General features: G+C 42.7%; 1 protein-coding gene across 1 annotated transcript in view; it reads left to right on the top strand.

Moving 5' to 3' along the window:
- Positions 1-13,658, top strand: part of LOC140718188 (uncharacterized) — an 84,107-nt gene extending 70,449 nt beyond the window's left edge. Inside the window, exons 4-6 of the mRNA XM_073031630.1 lie at positions 5,206-5,624; positions 13,387-13,443; positions 13,534-13,658. Of these exons, the coding sequence (XP_072887731.1) occupies positions 5,206-5,624; positions 13,387-13,443; positions 13,534-13,658 (601 nt within the window). The remainder of the gene's footprint in view (positions 1-5,205; positions 5,625-13,386; positions 13,444-13,533) is intronic.
- The last annotated feature ends 833 nt before the right edge of the window (positions 13,659-14,491 follow it).

Here is a 14,491-nt window from a genome sequence, read left to right as displayed (position 1 = left end):
GAACCTTTTTAATGCCATTAAACAAGGGTTGCATGGAAGCAGGTTGGGGATCGCTGTTCTAATTTTGCTCAGCATAGATAAGCACGAGTTCATCAGCTGAGGGGGGCAGTCGGGGTAATCAGGAAGAGGCTTGACCCGATGCCATGAGCTTCTATGGGGTGAATGCTGAATATTCCAAGGACTATTCCCTCTGCCTATATATCACTGTGCCGCCTCTTCTAATGGATGTGTCTTGCCGATGGAACTGATTGCACCCAGGAAATGTGACACAGGAGTCTGGCACATCAAAGGGTCTGATTGTGCGTTTGGATTCAGTGCCTTTGTCGATATCAGGTGATTTGATGTTTTCTCCTCTTTACTGTAACAATTTCATATGACAGAGAGGCTTGCTAAGCCAAGTCCGAGAACCAGTTAAAGAGTTCATCACAGTGCTGCGGTGAATTATCAGACGCAGCAGATAAGGATGGCAAATTTCCTCCCTGAATTAATTAGTCAGATGGAGATTTTATTAGGAATCCAGTAATTTCTTGGTCATCATTATGATGAAAAACAGCTTTTGAAAAAATAAATTAATTTTTTTACTAAATTTATATTACATGGCTGCCAAGAAGCATTTTGAACTATGATCTCTGGATTGTTAAGTCAAACCTCTGGGTTATTTTTCTTTGGAACAGAGAGGCCGAACGAGACAAGTGAGGGATTTAGAAGTAAATATACAGAGTAAATAGTAAATTAGAACAGAAAATGCTGGAAATACGCAACAGCTACAGGCACATCAGTGGCAGAGAAACAGCATCATTGTTTCAGATTGAAGACCCTTTGAGAGGAGCAGGAAGAAAATCTGAAAGAGGAAATCAAAAAAACTTGCAGATATTTTACTAATGAAGGGTCCTTCACCATTACCTCTTTTTTTTTTGTTTCCATAGCTGCTTTTGAGTGTTTCCAGCATTTCCTGATTTTATTTAGGAAACTAAACCATTAGAACTTTATTAGCTAAAGCACAAAATCCCATCCCTAATCCTGCGGCAGAGTTGATGGTTTCAAGTAGCAAGATCTGCGTCTTTCATTACGTCCAACTGATGGCTTGGCAGTCTCTACTATTTGGTTGCTGGGTTCTCAGGAGTGAATCTAACTCAGCTGGATTTTGAAATGAGCGACTGGCTGTGCAGTATAAATTCAATAACATAAAAGCAGCTTTTCCCATTTTCTTTTCAAACAGTGATTGACAATTCATTTTAAGATTCCAGTTCAGAAGAATTGGTAATTCCCAGCTTCAAAAGAAAAAACTCACAGCCTTGTCTCCCTTTGGATTGAAGGATAAAGCTTCCCGGGATATTTCTCTTGGTAGAGTTCCCAGTATCAGTTTAATGTTCCTCATCAATGTCAGTCTTGATTTTCCTATTGACTAAAATGATTTAAAAAGGTAATATCACATATCAAGTGGTTCTGAAGCCCGCGCCTATCCTGGAACACCGCAGGGCGGCATGGTAGCGCAACCCTTTACAGTACTTGCGACCCAGGTTCAATTCCCACCCCTGCCTGCAAGGAGTGTGTACGTTCAAGATGGACTTACATTCCTTCCCACACCAGCTGGGAATTTTAGTTCCAACAAAGGAACACACCTAAAATTAAGGAAATTACCAGTTTGAACCTATCTAATTCACACGTCAGTCAGAGGATGAAATCTTCTCTCCTTGCCTAACTTCAGCTACGCTATGTGTGACTCCAGCTCCTCTAACGTGGTTAACTTTTAACTGCCCTCTGAAACAGCACACAATTCAAGAAGGAGTTAGTTAACAAATGCTGATTTCTAGTTACATCCACATGCAGAGGGGAAAAATTGCTATGTTGCTAACGTGGACTCCTTTTGGCTGAAACTTCTACATAATTTACTGTGTACAGAACTTTGAGAAAACTTGTTGAAAAATTGTGGAAATAGAAATGTTTTCTTTTTTTCCCCACCGGTGACCTCAGTGGATGTAGATGATAAAAAAATCAGTCAAGGTTGCTTCTGCTGATTGGTTCTGGAAAGAATTGGCTAGAATCTTATCAAATAATAGAATCAGAAGATTTATGAAGCAGAAGTTGGACATTTGGCCCATCATCTCTATGCCAGTTAATAACAAGCTGTCTAGTTAATTCCACCTTCCAGTACTGGGTCTGTAGACTAAAGGCCATGACTCTCCATATACACATTCAAGGATGTTTTAATGGAATAAGGACTTCATACTCCATTGTCCTCTTATGGACTGTGCCAGACTCCTAAACTCTCTCTCAGTAAAGATGTATTTCCTTATCTCCTTTGTAATCCTTCTACCTATTACTTGAAATGTATGCCCTGGTTTTTGACCCCTCTGCTACAGAATATAGGCTGTTCCTTTTCCTTTCTCCTAATCTCAATTTTTCACTCTTCAATTAAGCCTCCATTCAACTTCCTCTGTCCAAAGAAAATACCGCCATCCAATCCAATCTTTCCTAGCAACATCATCATAAATCTCCTCGGCAACCTCTCAAGTGCAATCACAGCTTAATGTGGGGACCAGAACTAAATTCTACACTTAGGCTGAGGCCTAATTAGCTTAATATGCAGCAGAAATCTCCTTGATCTTGTACTCCTTGCCTCAGCCAACAAGGAAGGCATCCTGAATTCAAAACGGAAAACACCTGAAGATGTTAGAAGTTAGTTATAAAAGATACTTCTGAATGCCCTGTTACCATCCAGTACACATTATTTATGACAGCACCAGTAGCTTTATACTGTTGTATATTTAACTGTATGATGTGTATGCACTTTATGTCAACTTGTACATTTATAGAATATATATTTTTAAATTATCTGTTAATATTATTGTGTTAATGTTATTTTTTGTGCTGTATGTAATATATATACTGTTTTGCATTTTCATCCCAGACTATCTTTTTCATTTAGCTGTATACAGTTTACAGTTTATCTGTATACATGTGTACAGATGAATGACGATAAACTTGAACTTGAACTCTAAATTGAAAAACTGAGTATGCTGGAAATATTCAAAGTGTAAGCACTCCAGAGGAGAGAGAAACGTTAATGACCTTTGAGAAAAGTTACACATCAAACATGTTAGCTTCCAGATGGTGGGAAGGTGACGGAGAGACGTTTGAGGAGGGCGTGGAGGGACAGGAAACTAACGTTAATGTTTTCCGGTCTTAACTGAGTCATTTTTACCATCGATGTCCAAACCCTCTAGAGCATAGGAGGACTTTGCAGAGGTGATGAATGTCATTTTACTATCCTACCTTGCCTCAGGAGTGGTGTTGGAAGACTGTAGGAGTGCTAACTTTCTTTTGTATGTTCTAAGCAAACAAATATGCTCACAATTAGTACAAATCTTATATGGCAACTTGATTATACACCTTTTCATAAACACAATAATAAATTATACTTGGCTGTTAGTGGGTAAAACAGCACCCTTTATAGTAAGATAGGGCATCAATCTCAGAATCAGGGTTATTATCACCAGCATGTGACGTGAAATTTGTTCACTTAGTAGCAGCAGTTCAACACAATACATAATCTAGAAGAAATAAATCAATCAATCAATCACTGTATACATATACTGAATAGATTAAAATTGTGCAAAAAAAAGAAATACTATATATTTAAAAAAAATGTGAGGTAGTTCATTGTCTATTTAGGAATCGGATGGCAGAGGGGTAGAAGCTGTCCTGAATCTCTGAGTGTGTGTCTTCAGGCTTCTGTACCTCCTGCCTGATGGTAACAGTGAGAAAAGGGCATGCCCTGGGTGCTGGAGATCCTTAATAATGGACGCTGCCTTTCTGAGACACTGCTCCTTGAAGATGTCCTGGGTACTCTGTAGGCTAGTACCCAAGATGGAGCTGACTAGATTTACAACTCTCTGCGGATTTTTTGGTCCTGTGCGGTAGCACCCCCCCCCCCACCCCCCACCCATACCAGACAGTGATGCAGGCGGTCAGAATGCTCTCCATAGAGAAGCGTTTTTGAGTACGTATAGAAGTTTTTGAGTGTATTTGTTGACATACCATATCTCTTCAAACTCCTAAAGTATAACTGCTGTCTTACCTTCTTTATAAATTCATCAATATGTTGGGACTAGGTTAGATCCTCAGGTTTCAACACACAGGAACTTGAAACTGCTCATTCTCTCCACTTCTGATCCCTCTATGACGATTGGTATGTGTTCCTTTGTCTTACCCTTCTTGAAGTCCACAATCAACTCTTTCACTTTACTGATGTTGAGTGCCAGGTTGTTGCTGCGACACCACTCCACTAGTTGGCATATCTCACTCCTGTACATCCGCTCGTCTACCTGAGATTTTACCAACAATTGTTGTATTGTCAGCAAATTTATAGATGGTATTTGAGCTATGCCTAGCCACACAGTCATGGGTATATAGAGAGTAGAGCAGTGGGCTAAGCACACACCCCTGAGGTGCACCAGTACAGAGGCCCAGGTTCTGCAACTTCTCAGTTAGGATTGTGGGAATGATGGTATTAAATGCTGAGCTATAGTTGATAAACAGCATCCTGACTTAGGTGTTGGTGTTGTCCAGATAGTCTAAAGCCATGTGCAGAGCCATTGAGATTGCATCTGCCATCGACCTATTGTGGTGAAAGGCAAATTGCAATGGGTCCATGTCTTTGCTGAGGCAGGAGTTCAGTCTAGTCATGACCAACCTCTCAAAGCATTTCATCACTGTAGATCTAAGTGCTACCGGGCGATAGTCATTAAGGAAGCCCACATTATTCTTTTTAGGCACTGGTATAATTGCGTTTTTGAAGCAAGTGGGAACTTCTGCCCGTAGCAGTGAGAGGTTGAAAATGCCCTTGAATACCTGCCAGTTGGTTGGCACAGGTTTTCAGAGCCTGGCCAGGTACTCCATTGGGTCCTTCTGCCTTGCGAGGGTTCACTCTTTTTAAAGACAGCCTAACATCGGCCTCTGAGGCAGAGATCACAGGGTCATCAGGTGCAGCAGGGATCTTCACAGCTGTAGTTGTATTCTCCCTTTCAATGCAGGCATAGAAGGCCCCCTAGCTCAACAATAGCAAACAAGAGAAAATCTGCAAATGCTGGAAATCCAAGCAACACTCACAAAATACATTTTGTGTGTGTGCCCTATCAATAGGCATATTTTTACACTACTGTATACTCAGCCTAATACATTTTATTCTGGTTTGGTTCCCAGGTTCTACCAAATTAGGGCTGTTCATAGTGGCAGACGTCTACAGATTTCCACAGATGTATTGTGGCGAGCATTCATCGAAAAAATCCAACGCCGTGCTGCTCGCTTTGTGCTGAACGATTACAGCAGGAAATCCAGTGTCACCAACATGCTCCGTAAACTTCAATGGGAACCACTTGAAAACCGACGTACTGAACTACGGTTAATCTCCATTTTCAAAGAAGTTCACAACATCGCTCCATCAAACATCCAAATTCGTCACAGGGTCAGTTCAACTCGACAGCAAACTGGACCTTACGTACTGGAAACCCCTTCACTCAACAAGATTTGCTACCAGTACTCCCTCTACCCTAGATCAACAGGAGAGTGGAATCTTCTGCCGCCAGACCGGCGCAGTATTCCTGACATTAACATTTTTAAAGGTAGGGGATCTAGTCAAAAAAGCTGACTTTACAATTTAACTCTCACTCCGTTCACACCGACTGCGTGTTGTGACAGCCGGCCGGCAGTGCTTGCATAGTACCAAGCAGAAACAGAAGCAGAAGAAGCATTCTAACTGGCTGTAACTCTGCTTGGGGGTGGGGAGTGGGGTTACTGCATTGATTGAAATAAGCTGCAGAGAGTTGTAAAGTTAGCCAGCTCCATCATGGGCTCCGGCCTCCATGTATTCAGGACATTTTCAAGGAGCAATGCCTCAAAAAGGCAGCCCCCATCACCTAAGATATGCCTTGTCCTCATTGTTACCATCAGGAAGGAGGCCCAGGACCCTGAAAGCACACACTCAATGATTCAGGGACAGCTTCTTACCCTCTGCAAAGCAATTTCTGAATGAACGTTGAACCCATGAACGTTACCTCAGCACTTTTTATTTTTATTTTTGCACTAATTAGTTAATTCAACAAAGTCAACAAATTTCACGACATATACTGGGTGATAATAAACATGATTCTGAGTCCATTTAACGTCCCAGCATGGGAGAAAACACCAGCGTTCAGAGGAAACCCAGGGAATCAGAGAGAGAATATGCTAACCCCAAACAGACAGTAACAGCAGTCAAGATTGAACGTGAGGCAGCAGCCTCAGTATTCTTGAGTAATACTCTTCTGGAAATGTGGCCCCAGTTACCTGGCTCCCCTATACTTATTGGCAACTATGGAAGGACTCAAACCTAGACAATTTCTCACCTTCGCCAAGATGATCCAGCTTGGTCTGCCCATTTTAAACAGTCTAGGTAGCTGACTAGTGCTAATTTGTAATGAACGGGCTTCCACCAGCCATTCAGCCTAGCTGGTTAACAAGAGATGTTTAGCTACCACTGCCGCTATAAGACGCAGTCATTTCCAGAACCAATTCACCGAGAGCTGAAAGTTGGATTTGAATCCTTTGTGAGCCTAAATATAATACCTGTCAACATAGCCGACAATCCTGAATGTGCCAAACCTGCATTTGAATACTGCTAGAGCTCATTGGATAGACTTATAACTAAGAGCAAATATTTCAGTGGAAAAAAAATCGATGGCGAAATAACCATTCCTAGTAGCGAATGAATGTATTTAGGAAAGCAATTTACTGATTCTTTACTTGATAATCTGCACTCTGGGCACATCAGATCTAAATATTTTTTTGCCTTGTTGTCTGTTGCTTTCCTGTCTCCCTCCTCCTCCACACTATGGCTCCTCTCTGATACAAATCCCCCTATCGCAGGTGTCCTCAAGCACTTCAACTCAGTGACGTCCTTCACATTAAGCACCCTGACTTTTTTATCAAACAGAGAAAGCCATAATTGATTCAGCTGTAGTTTTCGCAACAAGTTGGAACTCTGCTGTCTTTGCCCCTCGCCTATCAGCAGCCACTCACATCCACATTAGGGGAATCAACCTTTCAAATATCTCTCTGCGGTGTCCTCAAGGTGAAGAGCAATGATTGTCATTTTGTTAGCCAACTGTGAAGCTAATCCGCTGTGCACTCAGCCATTTTTGTAGATTATAAAGGAATTAAAAAAGATCAGACCATGTTAGTTATGTGAGAGATGGCAATTTCCACTCAGTTGTGTAGGTGACTTCACTCTGCGTAATTAAAATTGTTCTCCATTTGATGATTACATAGAATAAAACATAATGTATAATAGGGTGGAATAAAATTAAAAGGGTTTTCTTTTTGGGCATGCTTTTATCGTTGAGGCCCAGCAAGCACTGAAATGTGGTGATTTTGCTATATAGGCAAAATGCTTCATATATTTTATGTGTGATTGGAACAGTGCATTTGAGTCCAAAGTGTCTCTATCAGGAATGCTCTAGTCTAAGTAATGATGCAGCAGAAGGACGTCTGAGGACATGAAAAGAAGGAATAGGAATTAATGATTACTTACTGTGTTCCTTGCTCGTAACTTCTCTCTAGGCCCTATCTTCTTTAAGAGGCAAGGCAGAAGAGCAGCTCCCAGGCCTGCTACTTGTTCCCTGCTAACACAAATCTAATCAGTGAACAACTTCAATTGGCCTTACATTAGAAAGGACCTGTCCCTGTTTACACTTTCCGTTCTGAATAGCCAAATAACTGACTCCTTGCCTACCAGGAGTATTCTGCACAAAACCCCACATCATCCACTGAGAAAGAGAATTCTGCATTAAAACCCTTGCAAACATATGCCTAAATCGCATTAAATCCCCACCCACCACCAACCCTGGTCATTACTTCTCCTCTTTCCTATCAAGCATAAGATACAAAAACTTGAAAGCGCATGCCAGCAGGCTTGGGAACAGCATCCACCTCTCAGTTATCAGACCCTTTTGATGTTGTCGCAGTTTGCCTGATTTGTTTTACTGTGCTGGGGGTGGAGAGTTGATGCTACTGTATTACTGAAGTTCGGTGCAATTGTCTTTTTTTTTGTTGTGCAGGGTGTTCGGGGTTTGATGTTCTCGCAGCTCACTGATTAGTTTTTCTGTGTGGGGGTTGGGGGGTAGGTGCTGATGTTCTTGTTGCCGTTACAATTTCAATGTGGGGTGATTTGCAAGCTTTTTGTACATGGGGGGGTGGTTTAACTTCCATGGTTTTTCTCTGTTTCGTGGCAATCTGGAGAAGATGAATCTCAGAGTTGTATACTACATACATACTTTGATAATAACTGAACCTTTGATATGCCAAAGGTGAGTTCTTGATCTCCCAATCTAGCTCTTCGGGTCCTTTGCATTCTATTAGCCTATCCACACCACACTTCCTCAGTAATGGCGACACTATCTTCTGTCCTTTTTCCCCTTTTACAGTATCAGTGTAGTTACAAATGGCATGGTTTGTATGGATGCCACACAAACAAAATCTTTGCATTGTAACTTGGTACAGGTGACAATAATAGCCCAATGCCAATACCACTCACTGCCATAGGACTTTGGGAAGCCAACTGGAAACGCTGCACAAACCAATTCTTATAGCAAGTCTGATGAAAAACAAGTGTACTATGTGCATTTCAGTCCCCAGAGGTATCCTGTCTATTATGAACTCGAGTCAGTCTCTGCAAGGAGCAATATTTTCATTCTTCACAATCTACAGAAAAGCTTTTTACCTTACTGCTAAGGTGTATGTTCATGAATAACTTATCAGCACCGTCCAACATGAAGCATTTCAGTTTCCCCTTTGTATACTGTTGATATGTGTTTCTGTTTTTCCATTTGCTTTGATCAGAAATATATTTGAGCCCTCGGACTGTCTGGCGTCAAGTCAAAGGTGAGGCAGAGGCGCTGTCATCTTAATTTAGCTATTCTGGTTTTTGCCATCAATTCCAATGCACTTCCAGATTGGTGTTTTGACTAAACTAGACTATGTCCAACACCCAAAATATAGTAGATACTGGTAATCTAAAATAAAAGCAAAGGATACTGTAAAGCAGATCAGCGAGTTTGTTGATATGGAGACTTAGTGTTTCAAGCTGGTGACATTTTGTCAGCAAACTTAGTGATAAAGCAAGTTTTAAAAAAGCACATGGAGTCACAAGAGGCTATGGTTGCTGGAATCTGGAATCAGCAGGCCAGGCAGCATCTGTGCAAGGAGATAGTCAATGCTTTGAGTCATTTGGGTGTTTTGAGATCCTTTTGGAGATGTCAGCTGCCCATTTCATTTGTGGATATCGCCTGACTGGCTGAGTTAAGACATTAGGATATAGGAGCAGAATTAGGCCAGGCTTGGCCCATCGAGTGTACTCCGCCATTTCTTCATGGCTGATCCATTTTCTCATCTTAGCCCCAAACTCCTGCCTCCTCCCTGTATCCCTACATGCCCTGACCAATCAAGGATCTTTCAATCTCTGCCTTAAATATACTCAATGACTTGGCCTCCACAGCCGAGTTGTATCACAGGAGCAAACACAAGGGAATCTGCAGATGCTGGAAATTCAAACAACACACACAAAATGCTGGTGGAACACAGCAGGCCAGGCGGCATCTATAAGGAGAAGCAATGTCGACGTTTTGGGTCGAGACCCTTCGTCAGGACTAACTGAAAGGAAAGATACTAAGAGATTTGAAAGTAGTGGGGGGAGGGGGAAATGCAAAATGATAGGAGAAGACCGGAGGGGGTGGGATGAAGCTAAGAGCTGGAAAGGTGATTGGCGAAAGTGATACAGAGCTGGAGAAGGGAAAGGATCATGGGACGGGAGGCCTCGGGAGAAAGTAAGGGGGAGGGGGGGAAGCACCAAAGGGAGATGGAGAACAGGCAGAGTGATGGGCAGAGAGAGAGAAAAAAACCAAACAACTAAATATGTCGGGAATGGGGTAAGAAGGAGAGGAGGGGCATTAACGGAAGTTAGAGAAGTCAATGTTCATGCCATCAGGTTGGAGGCTACCCAGCCGGTATATAAGGTGTTGCTCCTCCAACCTGAGTGTGGATTCACCTTGATAGTAGAGGAGGCCGTGGATAGACATATCAGAATGGGAATGGGACGTGGAATTAAAATGTGTGGCCACTGGGAGATCCTGCTTTCTCTGGCGGACCAAGTGTAGGTGAACGTTTCGCTGAACACCTATGCTCGGTCCGCCAGAGAAAGCAGGATCTCCCAGTGGCCACACATTTTAATTCCACGTCCCATTCCCATTCTGATATGTCTATCCACGGCCTCCTCTACTATCAAAGTGAATCCACACTCAGGTTGGAGGAGCAACACCTTATATACCGGCTGGGTAGCCTCTAACCTGATGGCATGAACATTGACTTCTCTAACTTCCGTTAATGCCCCTCCTCCCCTTCTTACCCCATCCCCGACATATTTAGTTGTTTGGTTTTTTTCTCTCTCTCTGCCCATCACTCTGCTGGTTCTCCATCTCCCTCTGGTGCTCCCCCCCCCCTTCTTTCTCCCGAGACCTCCTGTCCCATGATCCTTCCCCTTCTCCAGCTCTGTATCACTTTTGCCAATCACCTTTTAGCTTCATCCCACCCCCTCCGGTCTTCTCCTATCATTTCACATTTCCCCCTTCCCCCTCCTACTTTCAAATCTCTCAGAATCTTTCCTTTCGGTTAGTCCTGACGAAGGGTCTCGGCCCGAAACGTCGACAGCGCTTCTCCCTATAGATGCTGCCTGGCCTCCTGTGTTCCACCAGCATTTTGTGTGTGTTGTTTGTATCACAGGATTTTTTTTTAAGATGCAGAGGACAGTGGGTGGGGAGGGGAGGCAGATGAGAAGAGAACAAAAAGGAACGTTTGTGGTTGAGGAAACTTCGAGGGATGAATGTGCATACTGGGTGCAGGATGGTGGTAAAGGCTGATGCTTTACAAAGGGAGATATGAATAGGAGAGGATAATGAGATCCGAAACTACCAAAAGTGGAGAAAGAATAAAAATATTACTAGCAGTATAAAATATAAAATAGAGTAGCTGATTGTTTGACTGTTAAGTCCAGAAGACTATAGCTTTTCTTGTGCGAAGGAAGGCATTGAGCTTCATTGAAACAGGGTAGCCAAAGACAGCAAGATCTTGTAGAGAACGGAGTGAGCCCAAACGCAGGACACTGGCACAGAGATTGAGTTAGGATGCAGACAAGGGTGTGGGAGTGGCTGGAGCTGAACGGCAGACAGGAGGGTGAACAGAGGAGCTGGAGGCAGGCAGAGCTTACCTTGACACAGGACATGGAGCGTAGAAAGGCAAGTGGTAGACAATACTCATCTTGACACGGAGAGATAGAGTTTCACAGGTAAACCTCGGTACTGGAGTAGAACTTGGAATAAACAATCCTAAGCGGCTGGGAACGTTAATTACCAAACTGGCAAAAACAACGATCTGGCAACGAGTGGATGCAAAGCTGGGGTTTTTATGCTGCAGGTCGATGAGAACCAGGTGTGCAGCCATCAAAGGGGATTAGGAGAAAATGGGAAATTAACAGTCGGGACCGTGACACAAGGTTAGAGTGATAGGCAACTGGAAGCTTCAAGGCCTGAGCTCCAAACATAATATAATGCCCCACCAACAGGGCTGTTCACTGTTAACAGAGAGAACACTGCCTAGATGAAACATTTCCTCATTCTCACCACCGGCATATCCATTACCAAAGTAAGGGTACTTTAAGAGTATGTGTCTCAGTACCAATCTACCATCCAGACACAGGTATGTTCGAATCGCATGAGACAGCCAGGGTACTTAGAGATCTTAAATAAATCTGGAATCAAAAAGCTGCTCACAGCCGTGGTAACCATGATAACACTGGATTGCTGCGAAAACACTTCTGTTTTGCTGGTGTTCTTCAGAGGAGGAAATATGCCAGATTTAGCCAATCTGGCCAAATTTATTAACTGCCGGTCAAAAAGTTTAATTCTTAACTGGTTCCTAGGTTCAGGGGCAATTAGAGACAGGCAATAAATGGCAGCAATGCCCAAGTTTCATGAATGAAGAAAAGAGCTACTTTCTCCAAATAATACGGTACAGGATTCCCTTGGAACTTTGGTGCATTTGTATCCATTTCAATGAAGTTTTAAGGCCAGATCAGAGCAGGAATTGAGGCAATACTTTTTGGCAGCTCTGCCTAACCTCTGGAATTCTCCACTGAAAGTGGACTTTGAATACGCTGTGTTTGGGAGGTTATATGCAGTTATAGGGTATCCTTGGTTGTATTGATTTATGTCCTGACAAGGCCAGCTGTAGGGAAAAGATTACTACAAATAGATGAAGAAAACTGCCTGTAGAGAAGCATGGCAGATTTAAGACTGATCTGTACGGAAAGGCTTCCTCCTTCATTTCACGCCAGTGTTTGTGGAATGCTCCAAGAACCACACACTCCCTTATTTCCCCTTCCCACCCCTTCTCCTCCCTGCATAGGAAAGGGTGAGTAGGGGTAGTAGGGGCACCAGTGTTCCTTTATGAACAAGTAGTAAGCTGGAAACATGAATCTTCCCCGCTGATAGAAATCAAAATTCGAAGTACACTTTATTATCAGAGTACATATATATCATCACCCACAGCACTGAGTTTCATTTACACCAGGGTTGTAATGTCGGTGTCACAACCCTGAGACTCAATAGTATGGACTGGTCATGCTATTGAGCGAAGTCTTGACTACCTTCATTCATAATTTTCTGGGCCTCCCACCTCCTATGCCGTATTGAAGATCTTTATCCTCTCAATAAATTCAAGACAACCTTCAATCCTCTCAGTGTCTGGCCTCCACTAGCATATGCTATAAGCGAATCTTCAGTTCTCGTACTCTACACTGCTTGTTTAATATTTGTAGCATTCCTTGCTTAAAGGCACAGCACAGCTGCAGCAGCTTTCACTGGCTCAAAATCTTCCAAAGCACTCCATGTTTGAAGAACCTTTGAACTACAGTCCTCGCTGTAATAAAAAATATAGTTGGTAGTCAATTTGTCCAAAGCTAGCTCCAGTAAAGGTGACTGTGATATTGATTAGATAACCTGTTTCTAAATAATACTGAGTGACAGCCGCCGGCCAGCACACTACCAAACCCTCACCTGCTCCTCCTCAAGATAACACCTGAGCATCTTTCAAAGTTAGTGCAGCATTCCCTCTGCACCACCCAAGTGTCAGCCTAGACTTTTTTATAATCCCTTCTGTGAGGCGAGGCTTGTGTTTACAATCTAGAATAATAAGTAGGTTTCAAAAAAAAATCTTTTAGTTAAATAGCTTGAGATACTTTGAAACGATGCATCTGCTATCAATAAGCATGCACACTACTAACATTGGTCTGTTTTCTAGGTTGTGTTTCTAAATATGTATCAACTGCATGGCTCAGCCCCAAAGGAAAAACGTTATGTAAGTTTTTAACAAATGTTTTTACTTGACTCTGGAGATTTTATCACATGTATTTACTTCAGTCTGTTTCATTTTCCTGTGCTGTCCCAGATCCCATTTTGATTGGAAGTGAGGGAGAAGAAATCTGTGCGGAGAATGCTTGCCTGAGGCTTGAAACAAGTGCATTATGTCCATGGATGAAGCACTGCCAGCAACCAGCATCAAGAAGAGCATAAATCAATGAGGCAAGTTTATCTCCTGACTGACAGTCTCAAAACAAATGCTTGGGCCAAATCATAAACCAGTTTTTTTCCAAGCCACTGAACGTGGCCATGGAGACACTCCCTTGTCAAGTCTTTTTCTTCGAGGACAGTATAGGCAGAGGGGTGAGGTCATTCGCATTTGCTGGCTGAACCAGTTCCTTTAAGAATATCAGCACAGCACTGACATTCTTTGAAAGCTCAGCTATCAAGGGAAAGGAACCACATAAATAGTCTTGGCAGATTAAGAACTAGTCTTGGCTTCTGAATGTGTAGCAACTCATGTTGAAAATTATCTTATCAGAAGGTCTGAACATACTCATGGCCTTTCTTTTCCCCATCTCAACCGAGTGAAGAATTCGCTAATAGTTTCCCATGATATCAGCATGTCTGTAACACGTGATTAAAGGTTGCTAGGTCTATGACCTTATCAGCCTTGTCAGCTGACCTCTGCCACAGTGATTGGCTTCCAGTCCTGTTGGTCACTCATTGAAACAGGCTGGAAGCAGCAAACAATCTGCTGGAGGAACTGAGCAGGTCAAGCAGCATCTGTGGAAGGAAAGGAACGATTGGCTTTTTGGGTTGAAACTGTACATCCGTGTTTTGACTCAAAACATTTAACAATTGCTTTCCTCCCACAGATGCTGCTCAACCTGCTGAGTTCCTCCTGCAGTTTGTTTTTGCTCCATCTGTAATTCCCAGTGGAAGTGTACATTGAGAGGGAGGAGTTGATGATAGAGGATGATGGTACAGTAATAATTATCCTCCTTCTCTCATCCATCACCCTATCACTTGGTGTTGCTGCTTGC

The sequence above is a fragment of the Hemitrygon akajei genome, chromosome 29 (genome assembly GCF_048418815.1).
Source record: "Hemitrygon akajei chromosome 29, sHemAka1.3, whole genome shotgun sequence".
In the NCBI taxonomy this organism is placed as follows: domain Eukaryota; kingdom Metazoa; phylum Chordata; class Chondrichthyes; order Myliobatiformes; family Dasyatidae; genus Hemitrygon; species Hemitrygon akajei.
This window is presented reverse-complemented; position numbering and strand designations above follow the sequence as displayed.